This window comes from Xenopus tropicalis, chromosome 7 (assembly GCF_000004195.4).
Source record: "Xenopus tropicalis strain Nigerian chromosome 7, UCB_Xtro_10.0, whole genome shotgun sequence".
NCBI lineage: Eukaryota > Metazoa > Chordata > Amphibia > Anura > Pipidae > Xenopus > Xenopus tropicalis.
Window position 1 is genome coordinate 4,098,455 of NC_030683.2, and position 19,430 is coordinate 4,117,884.

Consider the following 19,430-nt stretch of genomic DNA (forward strand, 5'->3'; position numbering starts at 1 on the left):
GGGTTCAGAAGGAAGTTCCATACACATCGCAACACAGACTTGCAATTCTGGGACGCAGAAGTGTCTCCCCAGAGACAGACTGAGACAGACAGCATCTAGAAATAAATCAAATGCTATTTAGTGCGGGCGCCAGAAATGAAGTGTCGTTTGTGGGCACGTGGCAGACAGATGGCAAGCACTCCCCGAGCTCTCTGGCACGGATAGAGCTGTATGTATGTTTGTATGGGGGGGTGCAATTAAGGAGGATGCAACTTGTAGTTGAACACAGGACGAGTAGACGAGTGAAAACCACATATATACACACTGTACCTCTTTAACAACACAGTATGGTGGTGCAGCTTATTGTGTGAACCTCCTATTGCCGTGGAACTACAACAATACTACAGCAAGATGTAGTTCAGCAGTAACAGGAAGCTTGCAGACTGCCCAGTTCTGAGCTATGCACTTACATCTTCCTGTTTACTTTACTTCCTGTTTACTTTTTTCAAGGGAAAAATCAGCTTAAACCTCAGGTATTTTTTACAAACCGGCCCATGCCCCACCAGCAGAATCCCCAGTGATTATTTTACCACCAGATTCAATCTGATTTGTCATGATCCAGTGCTGGAATGAAGAGATTATTAGGGTGCATTATCAGACTAATGAGTGAATGGTGAGCAATAAAAACCATCAGCAAATCAAGTGTTAAAACATCCCAGTGATAGGAAACGCAGTAGTAAAACTGTGTGTAACCAGCAATGTTATCCCCCTTCCCACTGCAATCAGTGAAGCAGGAAAGCACAGAATAAATGGGCGGGGAGTAAGCGCAAGTATATTGATTAGACTCCTCCCCATTTTCATACAGTACCTGCCTGGGTTTGTAACTGCCAAACGGTGGGGGTAAGAGCTGCAGAGAAAGTAAAGGTTACTCAGAGCAGAATGCTGGGGTGCCAGACTCGAGTATGCCCAGCCAGGAGTATTGATACCCCTAAAGCTGAAACTGGGGGGGTTGTGGTGGTTGCATATCGTTAGTGCGCTCACTTTGCTTGAGCAATTTTAAAGGAACAGCAACACCAAAAATTTAGTTTATATAAATACCCCGCTGTGTAGCCCGGGGGCAGCCGTTCCTGCACTGGTACAGCTGGGGTGTTTGCTACAGAAACCCTACTATAGTTTATATAAATACCCCGCTGTGTAGCCCCGGGGGCAGCCCTGTTCCTGCACTGGTACAGCTGGGGTGTTTGCTACAGAAACCCTACTATGGTTTATATAAATACCCCGCTGTGTAGCCCCGGGGCAGCCATTCCTGCACCGGTACAGCTGGGGTGTTTGCTATAGAAACCCTACTATGGTTTATATAAATACCCCGCTGTGTAGCCCCGGGGGCAGCCATTCCTGCACTGGTACAGCTGGGGTGTTTGCTACAGAAACCCTACTATAGTTTATATAAATACCCCGCTGTGTAGCCCCGGGGGCAGCTATTCCTGCACCGGTACAGCTGGGGTGTTTGCTACAGAAACCCTACTATAGTTTATATAAATACCCCGCTGTGTAGCCCCGGGGGAAGCCATTCCTGCACTGGTACAGCTGGGGTGTTTGCTACAGAAACCCTACTATAGTTTATATAAATACCCCGCTGTGAAGCCCCGGGGCAGCTGTTCCTGCACTGGTACAGCTGGGGTGTTTGCTACAGAAACCCTACTATAGTTTATATAAATACCGCTGTGTAGCCCCGGGGGCAGCCGTTCCTGCACCGGTACAGCTGGGGTGTTTGCTACAGAAACCCTACTATAGTTTATATAAATACCCCGCTGTGTAGCCCCGGGGGCAGCCATTCTTGCACTGGTACAGCTGGGGTGTTTTGCTACAGAAACCCTACTATAGTTTATATAAATACCCGCTGTGTAGCCCTGGGGGCAGCCATTCCTGCACTGGTACAGCTGGGGTGTTTGCTACAGAAACCCTACTATAGTTTATATAAATACCCCGCTGTGTAGCCCCAGGGGCAGCCATTCCTGCACTGGTACAGCTGGGGTGTTTGCTACAGAAACCCTACTATAGTTTATATAAATACCCCGCTGTGTAGCCCCGGGGGCAGCCGTTCCTGCACCGGTACAGCTGGGGTGTTTGCTACAGAAACCCTACTATAGTTTATATAAATACCCCGCTGTGTAGCCCCAGGGGCAGCCATTCCTGCACTGGTACAGCTGGGGTGTTTGCTACAGAAACCCTACTATAGTTTATATAAATACCCCGCTGTGTAGCCCCGGGGGCAGCCGTTCCTGCACCGGTACAGCTGGGGTGTTTGCTACAGAAACCCTACTATAGTTTATATAAATACCCCGCTGTGTAGCCCCGGGGGATGCCATTCCTGCACTGGTACAGCTGGGGTGTTTGCTACAGAAACCCTACTATAGTTTATATAAATACCCCGCTGTGTAGCCCCGGGGCAGCCATTCCTACACTGGTACAGCTGGGGTGTTTGCTACAGAAACCCTACTATAGTTTATATAAATACCCCGCTGTGTAGCCCCGGGGGCAGCCATTCCTGCACTGGTACAGCTGGGGTGTTTGCTACAGAAACCCTACTATAGTTTATATAAATACCCCGCTGTGTAGCCCCGGGGCAGCCATTCCTACACTGGTACAGCTGGGGTGTTTGCTACAGAAACCCTACTATAGTTTATATAAATACCCCGCTGTGTAGCCCCGGGGGATGCCATTCCTGCACTGGTACAGCTGGGGTGTTTGCTACAGAAACCCTACTATAGTTTATATAAATACCCCGCTGTGTAGCCCCGGGGGATGCCATTCCTGCACCGGTACAGCTGGGGTGTTTGCTACAGAAACCCTACTATAGTTTATATAAATACCCCGCTGTGTAGCCCCGGGGGCAGCCATTGGAACTTGGAAAAAGGAGAAAAGGCACAGGATACATAGCAGATAACAGATCAACTGTGAAATACAATAGTGCTTTATCTGTTATCTGCTATGTAACCTGTGCCTTTTCTCCTTTGGCTCAATGGCTAGCAGACCCCACCACCAACATGCACAGGTGGGCACACAGCTATATGGCACAGAATACATACCATTTGATATCCAAGCAACATAATGATCCTTCGGAATAAAGTTACCATCTCACCCCTTTAAAACAGATCACTTATTAAATACACAGCTTATTTGGTAAAATGGCAAAAATCCAGCTGCAATGAGTGTGGCTGCAGAAAAACCCATGCAGTCTGCGTTATTCACATCAATGAATTTCTAGCTACGGAGAATGCAGACTCAGTTTTAAAGGGGTTGTTCACCTTTCAGTTAACTTTTAGTATGATGTAGAGAGTAATATTCTGAGACGATTTGCAATTGGTCTTCATTTTTTTTTATTATTTGTAGTTTTACAATTATTTCAATAATTGTTCAGCAACTCTCCTGTTTGGAGTTATAACAGCTATCTGGTTGCTAGGGTCCAAACTACCTTAGCAACCAGGGAGTGGTTTGGATGAGAGACTGAATAGAAAGATATAACAATAACAATAAAACTGGAGCCTCACAGAGCAATAGGTTTTGGCTGCCGGGGTCAGTGACCCCCATTTGAAAGCTGCAAAGAGTTTGAAGAAAAAGGGAAATAATTCAAAAACTATAAGAAATAAATAATGAAGACCAATTGAAAAGTTGCTTTGAGTTCATTCTATAATATACTAAAAGTTAAATTAAAGATGAACCACCCCCTTAAGGGCTCTTACACCTGGGTGTTTGTACCTGAGCCCAAAGGTAAAGGAGTGAGGTGGCCACCCTACATGTAGGTGCTGTACGGCTGATAAATACAAATCCACAACACTTCAGGCTAAAAAATGTACAGACCGGATCATTGGCTCAAGCAGAATTTTAGAGGATGATTAGTCTGTACAGCCAGCACAGGAAGGGGGGGGGGGGGAGGACAGGGGGGAGACAGGGGGTACAGGGGGGTCAGTGTAGGGATGATCATACATAGCCCAAGTCACACAGCAGAACACTAATATCTATGCACAGAGCAGAACCCTTACACTGCAGAACAATGCCTTCAGATGAATACAATTCACTATAGTAAGCTCTAAAGGGAAAGGAAACCCCTTGATCTTGTTAAACAAGATTAAAGGGAACTAAACCCAAAGCAACAATTTTGCTGAGTGATAGGAAATGTAAGCACCCAGCCGTATGGAGGGCAGAGTGGGAAATGAACAAGAAAGGGCTGATGGGATACAATACATTATATAGATACTAAATACATCTACTCTCTAGTTGCTGAGTAATACAAAGTTACGGCATGGGGTTCCAGCCAATCAGGAAACAGAGACAGTGTAGTGAGTATTAGTAAATACATTCCCCAGTACTAACTACACTGTCTCTGTTTCCTGATTGGCTGGTAGGCCTGTCTTGCTTGTTGCCCAGGTTTAAGCCTATGCTTAGAATCAGGGCTATATTTGCTCCATACACATGTTATCCTTAACTGAAGGTCTTATTTATAATTACAGAACTGCTACCTGAAGGGGCCTCTGATATAGGTATAGGAGTGAAAGCTGTGTAAGAGCTAACACTGCGAATTAAAATTAGGGATGCATTGCATTAACTATTTTAAGATCTGGCCGGACCCCCATGAGGGGGGTAGTAAAGTTAACTTCCCCTTTAAATTACAATGGTAAACGTTCCTTTCTACAGATGTCTCTGTGGCCAGTACTTGGCTCAGGCCTTGATCAGATTCCAGCTCATTGCTAATTGCTGTTTATAGAATGTGCTGAACTCAGTGATGCAGCCAAGAAGGACTCGGCGGGGCAGATAAACAACACTCTGGGTCCCAGTGAGCCATAACAACTCACTCAGTGTTCCCACAGCCTCCCTGGGTTCCTTCTGCTGCCGCAACTGAAATGTTCCTCAGTTGCCCCCCTTTGTGCATTGTTTTGTGTAAGGTACAACCAACAGCCGCAGCGCTGCCACACTGACAATACAACCAAAAATCAAACCTCTGGAGAACGTGGAGGGCGAAATATCAAACTTTTGGGGTAAATAAATACAGCAGCAGAATGCTGGGAGAGGGAAAATAGGAAATAATCAATTGTGAAGTTCAATGGCTAAACAAATTAGTATTGGGGGTAAAAACCATTATACCCTAAAAGTACAGGGGAATCCTGTACAGCAGAGGCAGGGTTAAAAGTATGAGCAAACTTGGGGGGCTGTTCCTGCTGAATTGTGCTTAGTACAGGGGAATCCCTATGTGCCATAGTTTTATGGTCTCTCTGTACAGGCTATTAGCAAACTTAGGGGGCTGTTCCTGCTGAATTGTGCTTAGTACAGGGGAATCCGTTTGTGCCATAGTTTTATGGTATCTCTCTGTACAGGCTATGGGCAAACTTAGGGGGCTGTTCCTGCTGAATTGTGCTTAGTACAGGGGAATCCCTATGTGCCATAGTTTTTGGGATCTCTCTGTAAAGGCTATGAGCAAACTTAGGGGGCTGTTCCTGCTGAATTGTGCTTAGTACAGGGGAATCCCTATGTGCCATAGTTTTATGGTATCTCTCTGTACAGGCTATGAGCAAACTTAGGGGGCTGTTCCTGCTGAATTGTGCTTAGTACAGGGGAATCCCTATGTGCCATAGTTTTATGGTATCTCTCTGTACAGGCTATGAGCAAACTTAGGGGGCTGTTCCTGCTGAATTGTGCTTAGTACAGGGGAATCCCTATGTGCCATAGTTTTATGGTCTTTCTGTGCAGGCTATGAGCAAACTTAGGGGAAAAGTTATGCCCAGCCAGGCTTAAAACAATGGAGAAGTAGGAAAGACTGAAACTTATAGTGGCAAGTGGAAACCAAAACAACAGTAATAAAATTTTTAGTAAGGCAAAAAAAGGCATACAAAATTAAAGTATAATTGCCCTTCAAATAAAATATCAGATGAAAGAGAGTAAGAGAGACAGTCAGTGATATGACAGGATAGATAGATAGATAGATAGATAGATAGATAGATAGATAGATAGATAGATGATAGATAGATAGATAGATATAGAGGGATAGATGATAGATAGAGAGATAGATATAGAGGGATAGATAAATATAGAGGGACAGATGATAGATAGAGAGATACATATAGAGGGATAGATAGATATAGAATGATAGAGGGATAGATATAGAATGATAGATAGAGGGATAGATAGATATAGAGGGATAGATAGATATAGATAGATAGAGGGATAGATAGATATAGAGGGATAGATGATAGATAGATAGATAGATAGATATAGAGGGATAGATGATAGATAGATAGATAGATAGATCAATATAGAGGGATACATAGATAGATATAGTCCTATTTAAAGTGTTGCTGCTCTCGGGGACACATCTAATTCGTTCTATGATAGAGAATCAGAAACTCTGCGCTTCCAGATTCTCACAGTTTAACCCCGATTACCCTAATGTTTATTCTGAATGTTCTCCATGGTTGGGGATAAGATACCAATGTCCCGGGGAGCTGCAAGTTTTCTAACATAACAGAAATGAGAATGGAATTCAGGAAGTGACTACAGATTGGAATTTTATCAATTTTCTGTCCCACAGGAACAGGCTGTGCCTGCAAGAAAGCGCTGAGATGGATCCGGAGGGGCTGATGGGGCTGTTAGTGCGGTGCCTTTGCTCTGCTACAATAAAGTCTCCCCATAGAGTGTTATTTGTTCAACTAAAACTCTCAGCACTCCCCAAGGTACTGGGAGCTGCAATCCAACACGACCAGAAGGCAACAAGCCAGATATGCTTGGGTGTTTCCATCCAAAGACTAAACAATATACTTTCCAATATTCTTTAAAACCAGTAATGGTTGTAATGTTGTTTGTAAATGCAACTGTTATTAAAAGCAATATCTGTCTGGATGTTACATATATTCACTGCACTTCTGGTTCTGACTCCTAAAACAATGTAGCAGATGGTAGGTAATTGACTATATTGTTTCAAGAGTCAGAACCAGAGAACAGAAAGGGATAAACAAATACAGGTATGGGATCTGAAAACCCGTTATCCAGAAAGCTCAGAATTATGGAAAGCCAGTCTCCCATAGACATTTTATTCTAATAATTCAGATTTTTAAAATTGATTTCCTTTTTCTCTATAAAAATAAAATAGGATTTTGTAAGGGGTAATTATATCTTAGTTGGGATCAAGTACAGGTACTGTTTTATTATTACAGAGAAAAGGAAATCATTTAACCATTAAATAAACCCAATAGGGCTGTTCTGCCCCAATAAGGGGTAATTATATCTTAGTTGGGATCAAGTACAGGTACTGTTTTATTATTACAGAGAAAAGGGAATCATTTAACCATGAAATAAACCCAATAGGGCTGTTCTGCCCCAATAAGGGGTAATTATATCTTAGTTGGGATCAAGTACAGGTACTGTTTTATTATTACAGAGAAAAGGGAATCATTTAACCATTAAATAAACCCAATAGGGCTGTTCTGCCCCAATAAGGGGTAATTATATCTTAGTTGGGATCAAGTACAGGTACTGTTTTATTATTACAGAGAAAAGGGAATCATTTAACCATTAAATAAACCCAATAGGGCTGTTCTGCCCCCAATAAGGGGTAATTATATCTTAGTTGGGATCAAGTAATGGTACTGTTTTATTATTACAGAGAAAAAAGAATCATTTTTAAAAATTAGAATTATTTCCTTATAATGGAGTCTATGGAAGATAGCCTTTCCATAATTTGGAACTTTCTGGATAATGGGTTTCCGAATGAGGGATCCCACACCTGTAGTAGAAAGTTCTGTTTTGAAAAAGAAAACCGATACTTTTCTTCTTTAATGCCTAATGTAGTTATTGGGCTACAGATCTCAGAATACTGGCCATTATACTCACAGCCATTGGCTATTAGCTGAAAAGCCCCTTTATTACCCTGTTTTCCCGAAAATAGGACATCCTCCGAAAGTAAGGAACCCCCCCCGATTTTTCACCCCCTCGGAAAATAAGGCACCCCCCGAAAATAAGACACCCACCCAAACGATGGAATAAATGTGTACTGTATTCTTATTCATGGAAAAATAAGACATCCCCTGAAAATAAGTCCTAGTGCATATTTTGGAGCTTAAAAAAATATAAGACAGTGTCTTATTTTCGGGGAAACACGGTAGGTGTTTACTATAAAATATGGAAGTGTTATCAATACAGAAAGTATAATGCATTTCGTGAATCAAATTTATTTATGGGGTTCCTTTATGAAACAGAAGGAGCCAAACTGCTCCCCCTCCAAACACCCATGGATAGGTAGTTGCTTGGCAACACATCAGTAACAGTTATAATACCGAGGCTTTTGCCCCCACACTGACCCACTCCCCAAATTGCTCTTACCCGCAGCTTCTCCTCGGCCTTGGTGGTTTCCTTACAGTACGGGTGCCAGACTGTGGAACCTAGGGTAGAGGAGTTGGAGGCTTCAGTCTGGATAAGAACATGCACATTAGGGGGCAAATTCACTCAAAAGAATGGTTTTACTTGCACCGAAATATAACAAACAGCTGTCCTTTAGAAAAAAACCATGAAACCCAAATTCTTTTTTTAATTAAATCATCCATACATGTTATAAATGTATTTCAAAATTCAGATTTTTCAATTATAATTACTTTCATTTTCCATTCAGCACTTCCTAGATATCACCCACTGCTCTGGGAACCTGTGACAGACTAAAGCTGGCCATACACATTCACATTTAGACAAATAAGTGGATATTAATTGTAAGTTTTAATGCAACAATCTAAAACTAAGGGGCAGATTTATCAAAATGTAAGATTAGAGTTTGCCACAAAAAAAACTCACCCATATTCTATTCATTCCTATGGGATTATTAGAAGTGTATTTATCAATGCGTGAGTGTTAGAGTTCACCAGTTCAACATACACTTCTAAAAATCCCCTAGGAACGAATAGAAAGTTGGTGCAGCAAACTCTAATCTTACATTTTGATAAATCTGCCCCTTAGTTTTAGATTGTTGCATTAAAACTTACAATTAATATCCAAGCATTTGTTGTAAGACAACTAAAATCTGAATGTGTATGGCCAGCTTTAGTCTGTCACAGGTAAATGAATACATTTCCCGCCATGTATCTTGTGATCAGCTCTGACCCAGAGTATCAGAATACCTGCCATAAAGCAAGATGGGACTGCTGTTTGCCAGAAACGACATTATGTTAAAGGGGACCTGTCACCCTAAGAAATAATTCCAAATCCATTTGTATCATGTTAGTAGAGCAAAATAAACTTTACTTACACTATTTACAGTTGTGTTCAAAATTATTCAACCCCCACTGAAATTGAGTGTTTTGGCCAGTTTGACATTGATTTTGATCATTTCAGTCATCTTGTTTACAATTAAATCAAAGAGGCACTTGTAAGTCAGACAAATATAACATAACATTTATAATGAAATAACCACAAGTGTCTTTTCTGTGCTCACATCATTATCAGTTTTATTCAACCCCCAAGTGACAAAGCCTCCAGTTCAGTCACATTCTTAGGCTTGCGCGCTGCAACTGCTTTCTATAAGTCCCACCAGAGGTTCTCAATCGGATTTAAGTCTGGTGACTGCGATGGCCACTCCAAAATGTTCCAGCCTTTAATCTGCAACCATGCTCTAGTGGACTTGGAGGTATGCTTGGGATCATTGTCCTGTTAAAAGGCCCAACGTCTCCCAAGCCTCAGGTTTGTGACGGACTGCATCACATTTTCTTCCAATATCTCCTGGTACTGAAGAGAATTCATGGTACCTTGCACACGCTGAAGCTTCCCTGTACCTGCAGAAGCAAAACAGCCCCAAAGCATGATTGACCCCCCCGCCATGCTTCACAGTAGGCAAGGTGTTCTTTTCTTCATAGGCCTCCTCCAAACAGTTCTAATTTTGTTTCATCAGTCCACAGAACACTATCACAAAACTTTTGTGGTTTGTCCACATGACTTTTGGCATACTGCAGTTGACTCTTCTTATTCTTTGGAGACAGCAAGGGGGTGCGCCTGGGAGTTCTGGCATGGAGGCCTTCATTACGCAGTGTGCGCCTTATTGTCTGAGCTAAAACTTCAGTACCCGCATCTGACAAATCTTTTTTCAGTTCCTCAGCAGTCACACGGGGACTTTTCTCCACTTTGCGCTTCAGGTAGCGCCCAGCAGTCGAAGTCAGCATCTTCTTTCTGCCACGACCAGGTAGCGTTTCAACAGTGCCCTTTGCCTTGAATTTGCGAATGATGCTTCCTATGGTGTCTACTTATAGCCATTGCCCTTCCTGTGAAGAGAAATCACCTATTCTCTTGTCTTCCTGGGCCATTCTCTTGACTTCACCATGTTTGTAAACACACCAGTAAATGTCTAGAAGGAGCGCAGTATCACAGTCATTTTAAATCTGCCTAATTTTGTGCTTATTATGCTTTATTGCTGCTTGTGGACATCCACGAGTGTTTTCAATACCTGATCGAAAACACTTGAATGAACCTCTGTTCTTAAGAGTGGTAGTCTTTAAGGGGTTGAATAATTGTGTCAATGAAGAAATCACAAAAAAAACATTTAATACTGTATTACAAAAACAATTGATGTCATTTTAGTTGCACTTGGTTCTTTAAAAAAAGTCTTTGTAAGATTTCATTCTGAACACAATTACAAATGTACACTGAATTCCCTAAAACCCTTTACAGCATTGGGGGTTGAATAATTTTGAACACAACTGTAAGTTATTGAATTTCTTTTTCCTTCAGTTTTGGAATTTACAGTTACAGCCAGCAGGCCGACGCCATTTTGGAAACACTGTTATTAAGGCAAGCTTTGTTTTATCCCAAAATCTTATACATTTGCCATCTGGGTGATATCTAGGAAGTGCTGAATGGAGAATTAAAGTAATTATAATTGAAAAATCTGAGCTGCCAATCATATATCATATATTGCCTGCCCCGCCTCTATGCCGAAGTCATAGAGGCGGGGCAGGCAATATATGAGTGACAGCGCAGATTTTGAAATACATTTATTACAGGTATGGGTGATTTAATTAAAAAAAGAATTTGGGTTTTATTTTCCAGCTGTTTATGTGTGGGTGACGGGTCCCCTTTATGTAGGATTAAAGTGATCAAATAACAAATCCGACGATGTTCTGGCCATTAAAAATTGCCAGACAATCGTATGAAAGTTACGTCCCACAAAAACACTGTAGGTCACACATGGATATCGTGCAATATATGCACAGATTTTATCGTTATCCGATGGAAATTTTTCTAACCTATCGACTAAACCAGGGGTCCCCAACTTTTTTATCACCACGGCCCGGTAGGAGGCAAAAAAAATTTCCACGGACCGGAGGCAGAGGGATGGGGGGCAGCACGTAATACATGCGATGCACTGGGGGGGGGGTGCGCTGCGGCCCACTGCCATGCCATCCACGGCCCAGAACTGGTCCACGGCCTGGCGATTGGGGACCCCTGGACTAAACGACCAATTGCCATGGTACGAAAATTGTCGGAACAATAACCTGGAGCCCACAAATAAGAATGTACCGATAGAGTATTAACACAGCATTAATGCCCTTGAAAAAGGCCAGTGGTGCCCGAAACATGGTGTGTGGGTTACAATAAAGTTGCAGTAAATCTGCATTTGTCCATTGAATCTCTCATTAATAACTATTACCAATTGGATAACATGGTGCAGAGGACGGAGCACCAGAGAGACCATCTACAGGACAGCAAGCTATCAGGTTTCAGTGTAGAACCTTGGTTAAAAGCAGGGGTGGCCATACTTTTTGCGGTCGCGATCGGCCGGAAGAATGCGGAAGTGCGGCGTGAATGTGTACGTCCGCATCCCCAGTGATCGCGGTCCACCAGAAATCCACGGGGGATCGACTGGTGGACTGCGATTGACGTATTGGCCACCCCTGGTTTAAAGGGTATTAATGAGAATATGAGTTCAGAGGTTGTCTCAGTCGCTCCCCCAGGAATCCCCTTACCTTGTAGGTACATTTCTTCCCCTTCGGTGAACATCTGGTTGCATCTGCTGCATCGTGCACAGCTCGGGTGATAGTGTTTGTCGCCGGCCTGTAACACAAACAGGTTACCCTCACTATCTGTAGTGCCAAACTGTGTAACAGTGCAATCACTAAGCCCGGGACTTCTCTGCACCGATAGGGGTTTGCACAAAAAAAGTAACCTTTTGCCAAACAGCTTGTAGGATTTGTAGCCTAGTAACAGAAGCAGTGGAGAATTACACTATTATTTGAGATCTGCAAACCCATTATCCAGAAACATCTGGAAACCCATTAACCAGAAAGCTGTAAAATATAGTGACAATGCGTTATGCAGCCCTGTACTGTAATTGGAAACCTTTATAATTCAGCACTGGAAGTAGATCAGCCAATGTGTACTGTACCCAGAAAGTGAAAAATATTCTCTAGTTTAATCTTGGTTTAGTTAAATCCACTGTGACTGCCTTCCTATTCACCTCTCCCAGATGGATGGGGTTCTTATTTGGCAGAAACACATAATGAACATTTCGGAGCATATATAATCACAGGCACCAATAAGGTGCCACTAAAAGTACCAAAGTTACTCAGAATTCCCTGTATAACTCAGCCTGCAGCCTTGTGCCTTTATATGGGCACAGAACCCCTCAGTGACTGCTAATATCCTTATCATTTACAGTAGGGGGTACATTATCCCTTATAATACATGAGTGATACTCAGAGTTCCCTGTATAACTCAGCCTGCAGCCTTGTGCCTTTATATGGGGGGCACAGAACCCCTCAGTGACTGCTAATATCCTTATCATTTACAGTAGGGGGTACATTATCCCTTATAATACATGAGTGATACTCAGAGTTCCCTGTATAACTCAGCCTGCAGCCTTGTGCCTATATATGGGGGGCACAGAACCCCTCAGTGACTGCTAATATCCTTATCATTTACAGTAGGGGGTACATTATCCCTTATAATACATGAGTGATACTCAGAGTTCCCTGTATAACTCAGCCTGCAGCCTTGTGCCTATATATGGGGGGCACAGAACCCCTCAGTGACTGCTAATATCCTTATCATTTACAGTAGGGGGTACATTATCCCTTATAATACATGAGTGATACTCAGAGTTCCCTGTATAACTCAGCCTGCAGCCTTGTGCCTTTATATGGGGGGCACAGAACCCCTCAGTGACTGCTAATATCCTTATCATTTACAGCTGGGGGTACATTATCCCTTATAATACATGAGTGATACTCAGAGTTCCCTGTATAACTCAGCTTGCAGCCTTGTGCCTTTATAACATGAATTCCCAGGTGTCATATCTTGGGTGTTGCTGCTAATAAACTAATGGCTTTTATCCTTCAGGGATGGGAAGTGTCTCCATAACAAACACCCAAACAATGAATCCATGTACATCTCTGATACAAAACGTATCAGCTAAGCATGACTCTAGCAACGCAGAATAATCAATACACGTATTTCCTGTAGAATTCCAAACATGTTAGAGAATATTTGGAGCATTACGAGACTCTGCTGGAACATAAGGGAGATCTAGAGATCAGAGGCTTAAAGCTTTCCTGTTTAAATTTATAATAGGGGCAGGAACAAGGACAATATGGGAGTAATTACAAGGGGGGGGGGGGAAATCAAAAGATTCACCCCTGGGGCAAAATGAGCTGTTCAGTCCGACAGACCCTTCTCTGAGTGACCCTTTGCTCAATGTATGTTATCCAGTCCCCACAATAACACAGTACTAGGACTGAAGGGATACGATCATCTGAATTAACTTTAATTAACTTCAGCAAACACTGTTGTATGTTTAGTAAAGCAAAGACAGACCTGTTATTGCAGTCATTTATGAAGAGCTGCACAACATATCCATTAATAAGAAAAGGGTAACACAGACCCTATTAGCCAAAAATACCTTTCTGCTTGGAATGGAAGGAACAGTGAATAGTCTTGGGGGCTGAGTTCCTAAACTATGCTCATTTTATCCAAGCATTCCGTGAATCGGAAGTTAGTACTTCTGCAGGATATTCCCACCGGCCAGACTTCGGCAGGACAAAGAGAGGCGCTCACCCAGGGCCTAACCTGCCAGTTCCACATGCTGTGGCCCTGCTGGTGTGTAACAATAACATCTCAGAACTTACAATTGAAATTAAGCCGAAGTGCAGAAAACTGGAAAGGCCTTGTCAGATCTTGTCTTTGTTTTATCTGTCTTAGTGGGGAGCCTTATACTGGCTGTTACTGGGAACACAGCTGTCTTTAGAGGGGGCTAAAATAGAGCCAACTGTTTGGACATTGCACCTTGTGTTCTCTACATAGAAGCTGTAACTGGTGGGAAGAGTAAAGGAAAGCAGGTATGGCTAGGGCAAGGCTGTGATGGTTGCACAAGACAGAGATAGTAGAAACAGGTGGAAAAGTATGGCAGGATAGCAGCACTAAGGGAACTATGCAACAGCAGGGCAAGATGGAGACAGCAGGGCAAGATGGAGACAGCAGGGCAAGATGGAGACAGCAGGGCAAGATGGAGACAGTAGGGCAAGATGGAGACAGTAGGGCAAGATGGAGACAGTAGGGCAAGATGGAGAAAGTAGGGCAAGATGGAGAAAGTAGGGCAAGATGGAGAAAGTAGGGCAAGATGGAGACAGTAGGGCAAGATGGAGACAGTAGGGCAAGATGGAGAAAGTAGGGCAAGATGGAGACAGTAGGACAAGATGGAGACAGTAGGGCAAGATGGAGACAGTAGAGCAAGATGGAGACAGTAGGGCAAGATGGAGACAGTAGGGCAAGATGGAGACAGTAGGGCAAGATGGAGACAGTAGGGCAAGATGGAGACAGTAGGGCAAGATGGAGACAGTAGGGCAAGATGATAGTAAGACAAGACATTGTAGGAAAACTTGGAGACAGCGAGGTAGGATAATGATAGTAGGACAAGATATAGACATTAGGATGAAGTCAGATGGGCAAGATAACTTTATATACATGCCTGCAATCTCTGGGAAAAAATAAGAAAATCAAAATATATTACAGTCAAATAATCTAATGGTGCCAGCTGTTTAGATCAATGGAGACAGAATATGCCCTACCTGGGACGTCTGCACCTATTTGGCATTCATACTAAGCCGTTTGGCAGTGAGATCACGTTCCCTTCCTATTTCTTAAGAGGCGAAAGAGACTTTATGGGTATTATGTTTTCAGTTGTTTACTGCTATCCTGTTACTGCAAAATCACAATCCTAAAATGACTTCACTTTCCAGGAATTCATCTTCCATTAAAGGATGAATTGATTGGAAAATGCAAAGGATCAATCAGAATTCATAAAGGGTTCAGGATGCATTCAGAATGAATCCTGCATCTAACTGATTAATCGATATGAAACAAACCTTCATGGGAAGTGTATATATATATTTATTAACATGAACAGGAAAAAAATTGGACTGGAGATGCCAAATCACTCTGGGTTTGGCCAATGAATTCTGAAATCAAAATTAAGATTAATTTGGAGTCAAACTAGAGTACGCCCCAGTTTTTTGCATGGAGAAATTTGGCACTCCAAAGAACACTGCTGAATTCACAATAGGGACTAATACTTTTGTGAATCTGATGTTAACAATGATAGATACTGCATCAGTTGGCTAGTTTCATCAATTCCTAGAAACTCCATTTAATGTCAAACCTCCAGGATATACAGATGCAATAATATTTAGTTTGGAGGCTTCAGCTCTTCTCCACCTGCAGGCAAGTGCCTGACATCAGTATATTTACCATCTACTCCCACATTTAACCAGAATTTAGGGATTTTACCATCAGTAAAGTCCATGCATTTCTATAACACAACCCCAACCCACTGTTCTTTATTCATAGATATGTCCTCAACCAGAAACTCAGGGCATTGCCCTCAGCACCAAAGCCCTAATGTGACGGACAGATAATAAGTAACATGCGCCTGTTAATAAAGACTGAGCCAAAAAACTATTCATCTGGCCAAATACAAGGCCCCTTCCCCACCCTGAAATATATTAATAAGCGCAAGGAAACAATTTTGGCTGTAAAACACAATTAGTTCTGCTGCTTTGTGGCAAAATATTTAAGGGTGATTTACAAATCGGAGCAGTGTGAAAAGTGCAAACAAATGGGCGTACAATACATGTTGTGCCCTAAAGGCTGCCATACATGGGCCGATTGTAGCTGCCGATTTGGGTCCCTTAGACAGATTCGGCAGCTCATCGGCCCGTGTAGGGGCACTAACGACGGACTGCCCGACCGATATATGGCCTGAAATTGGGCAGATATCGATCGGGCAGGTTAAAAAATGTAGTCGGATCGGGAACCGCATCAGCTCGTTGATGCGGTCCCCGAACTGTCTGTGCCTATTCCGGCATTCTAATTCAAATTAGACAAAATTCGCCCGATATCGCCCATCCGTAGTTGGGGATATCAGGAGAAGATCTGCTCGCTTGGCGACCTCGCCAAGCAAGTGGATCTTAAGTATGGCCACCTTTAGAGACAACTCTGAATGTATCTGAATGTAGTGCTGCCTGCATATGGTGGGTGGTACATGGGCACCACCTTGTTGCCCCAATCGGCTCCTCCAAAGGCAGCTCTGCCTGTATCCTCCCCCAGCTCCATTTTTAGTATTGGATGGTCATAAAAACACAAAGATCTGTCAGCCCTTCTCAGAGTTCCAGAGCGGAGTATTTTCTGTTAAAATAAATAGGTGCCGGATTGTTCAGCCTGCACATTATTCTTAGTACTTTATGAACAAGCCATGGAATTCCAGGCTTTAAAGGGTGTGACACTGAACCGCACCCAGAGGGGAGCTCACCCCCTCATGAACGTATGTTCCTAATGCACATAACTCTATGTAACTCAATGCATATAACTCTGTACAATGGAAATGATGTATTTGGCCTTTGTGCCTAGGGCCCCATGATAACGAAGGGGCTTATCCAAAGGTAAAAAGTACAGCCTATTGCATAATATAATTACTCTGTAATCAGTTACATCCATTAGGTCAAAATAGGCCCTGGCATCCCCAGTACCCAGAGGCACAAACAGCCCCCCCAGCCCAATAAATAGTGACTGTCTGTGGCACCTTACAGCCCCCCTGGCATTCCCAGTACCCAGAGGCACAAACAGCCCCCCCAGCCCAATAAATAGTGACTGTCTGTGGCACCTTACAGCCCCCCTGGCATTCCCAGTACCCAGAGGCACAAACAGCCCCCCCAGCCCAATAAATAGTGACTGTCTGTGGCACATTACAGCCCCCCTGGCATTCCCAGTACCCAGAGGCACAAACAGTCCCCCCCCAGCCCAATAAATAGTGACTGTGGCACCTTACAGCCCCCCTGGCATTCCCAGAGGCGCAAACATCCCCCCCCCCCAGCCCAATAAATAGTGACTGTCTGTGGCACCTTACAGCCCCCCTGGCATTCCCAGTACCCAGAGGCACAAACAGCCCCCCCAGCCCAATAAATAGTGACTGTCTGTGGCACCTTACAGCCCCCTTGGCATTCCCAGTACCCAGAGGCACAAACAGTCCCCCCCCCAGCCCAATAAATAGTGACTGTCTGTGGCACCTTACAGCCCCCCTGGCATTCCCAGTACCCAGAGGCACAAACAGTCCCCCCCCCAGCCCAATAAATAGTGACTGTCTGTGGCACCATACAGCCCCCTTGGCATTCCCAGTACCCAGAGGCACAAACAGTCCCCCCCCAGCCCAATAAATAGTGACTGTCTGTGGCACCTTACAGCCCCCCTGGCATTCCCAGTACCCAGAGGCACAAACAGCCCCCCCAGCCCAATAAATAGTGACTGTCTGTGGCACCTTACAGCCCCCCTGGCATTCCCAGTACCCAGAGGCACAAACAGCCCCCCCCCAGCCCAATAAATAGTGACTGTCTGTGGCACCTTACAGCCCCCCTGGCATTCCCAGTACCCAGAGGCACAAACAGCCCCCCCAGCCCAATAAATAGTGACTGTCTGTGGCACATTACAGCCCCCCTGGCATTCCCAGTACCCAGAGGCACAAACATTCCCCCCCCCAGCCCAATAAATAGTGACTGTCTGTGGCACCTTACAGCCCCCCTGGCATTCCCAGTACCCAGAGGCACAAACAGTCCCCCCCCCAGCCCAATAAATAGTGACTGTCTGTGGCACCTTACAGCCCCCCTGGCATTCCCAGTACCCAGAGGCACAAACAGCCCCCCCAGCCCAATAAATAGTGACTGTCTGTGGCACCTTACAGCCCCACTGGCATTCCCAGTACCCAGAGGCACAAACAGCCCCCCCCCCCAATAAATAGTGACTGTCTGTGGCACCTTACAGCCCCCCTGGCATTCCCAGTACCCAGAGGCACAAACAGCCCCCCCAGCCCAATAAATAGTGACTGTCTGTGGCACCTTACAGCCCCACTGGCATTCCCAGTACCCAGAGGCACAAACAGCCCCCCCCCCAATAAATAGTGACTGTCTGTGGCACCTTACAGCCCCCCTGGCATTCCCAGTACCCAGAGGCACAAACAGCCCCCCCCAGACCAATAAATAGTGACTGTCTGTGGCACCTTACAGCCCCCCTGGCATTCCCAGTACCCAGAGGCACAAACAGCCCCCCCCCCCCCCAATAAATAGTGACTGTCTGTGGCACCTTACAGCCCCCCTGGCATTTCCCAGAATGCACAGATTGACAGTCCGGGTATGAGCTGTGCAGTCTATGCCTTCCAGTTGTTGTACTATAACTCCCAGCCCCAGTGAACTGCCCAGAAATGTATTTAATAATATCTATTGGGCCACATGTTGGCCACTGAGTTTTTTATTGCATTTCCCAGACCCTCTATATTAACTCTGCCCTGACATTTGCTCTCATTCAGCCCTGCATATTCCTATGCTGATCCTGATCCCTTTAAGGCAGTTCTGTGGCAGCAGCAGCTGATGGCACGTGGGTGACTGGCATTTTGCCAGGTCGCATTACTTTTCCTTATCGAATTGCAGCATCCAAGCATCCTCAAGGACTGTTCATTTGATGGATTTTGCTATATGGAGTAAGAACCAGCAGTGCAGAGAATATAAACAGCCAGATAGGTACGACTGAATGAAGAATGAGTGTCAGCAACCAAAAACAGATTGACTGTGAGGGGTCAGATTCTACTGTTAATATTTTTATTGCTTGACTTTCCCGTATAGGCCTTCCCTGTTAATCTTTCATTCTTGCCTGGTTGCTAGGGTGATTATGTCCCAACAACCAGCAGAATACTGCTGTATAGGAAATGGGCTCCTAACATACAAAGATTCTGAGATGAGAGCAATAGATGAAAGTGGCCCTCACCAGTGACTCTATTATACTCCATTATTTCAAAAGGAGCCCGGAGTCTTGGAGACGGTCACCTTAGACTGGAAATGTGACGGTAACGACGGTTACGATGCGGCAGATGCTTGTGGCACTGTATACACACG

General features: G+C 44.2%; 1 protein-coding gene across 33 annotated transcripts in view; it reads right to left on the minus strand.

The window, feature by feature from the left end:
- Positions 1–19,430, minus strand: part of ablim1 (actin binding LIM protein 1) — a 147,568-nt gene that overhangs the window by 37,068 nt on the left and 91,070 nt on the right. For 25 of the 33 annotated variants that reach the window (XM_031906305.1, XM_031906290.1, XM_031906300.1 and 22 more), the window contains 3 exons: positions 11,970–12,057; positions 8,350–8,408; positions 848–886 (listed from right to left, as the gene is read on the minus strand). In XM_031906305.1, the coding sequence (XP_031762165.1) occupies positions 848–886; positions 8,350–8,408; positions 11,970–12,057 (186 nt within the window). The remainder of the gene's footprint in view (positions 1–847; positions 887–8,349; positions 8,409–11,969; positions 12,058–19,430) is intronic. The other 8 variants (XM_031906292.1, XM_031906313.1, XM_031906301.1 and 5 more) reach the window with 1 other exon arrangement.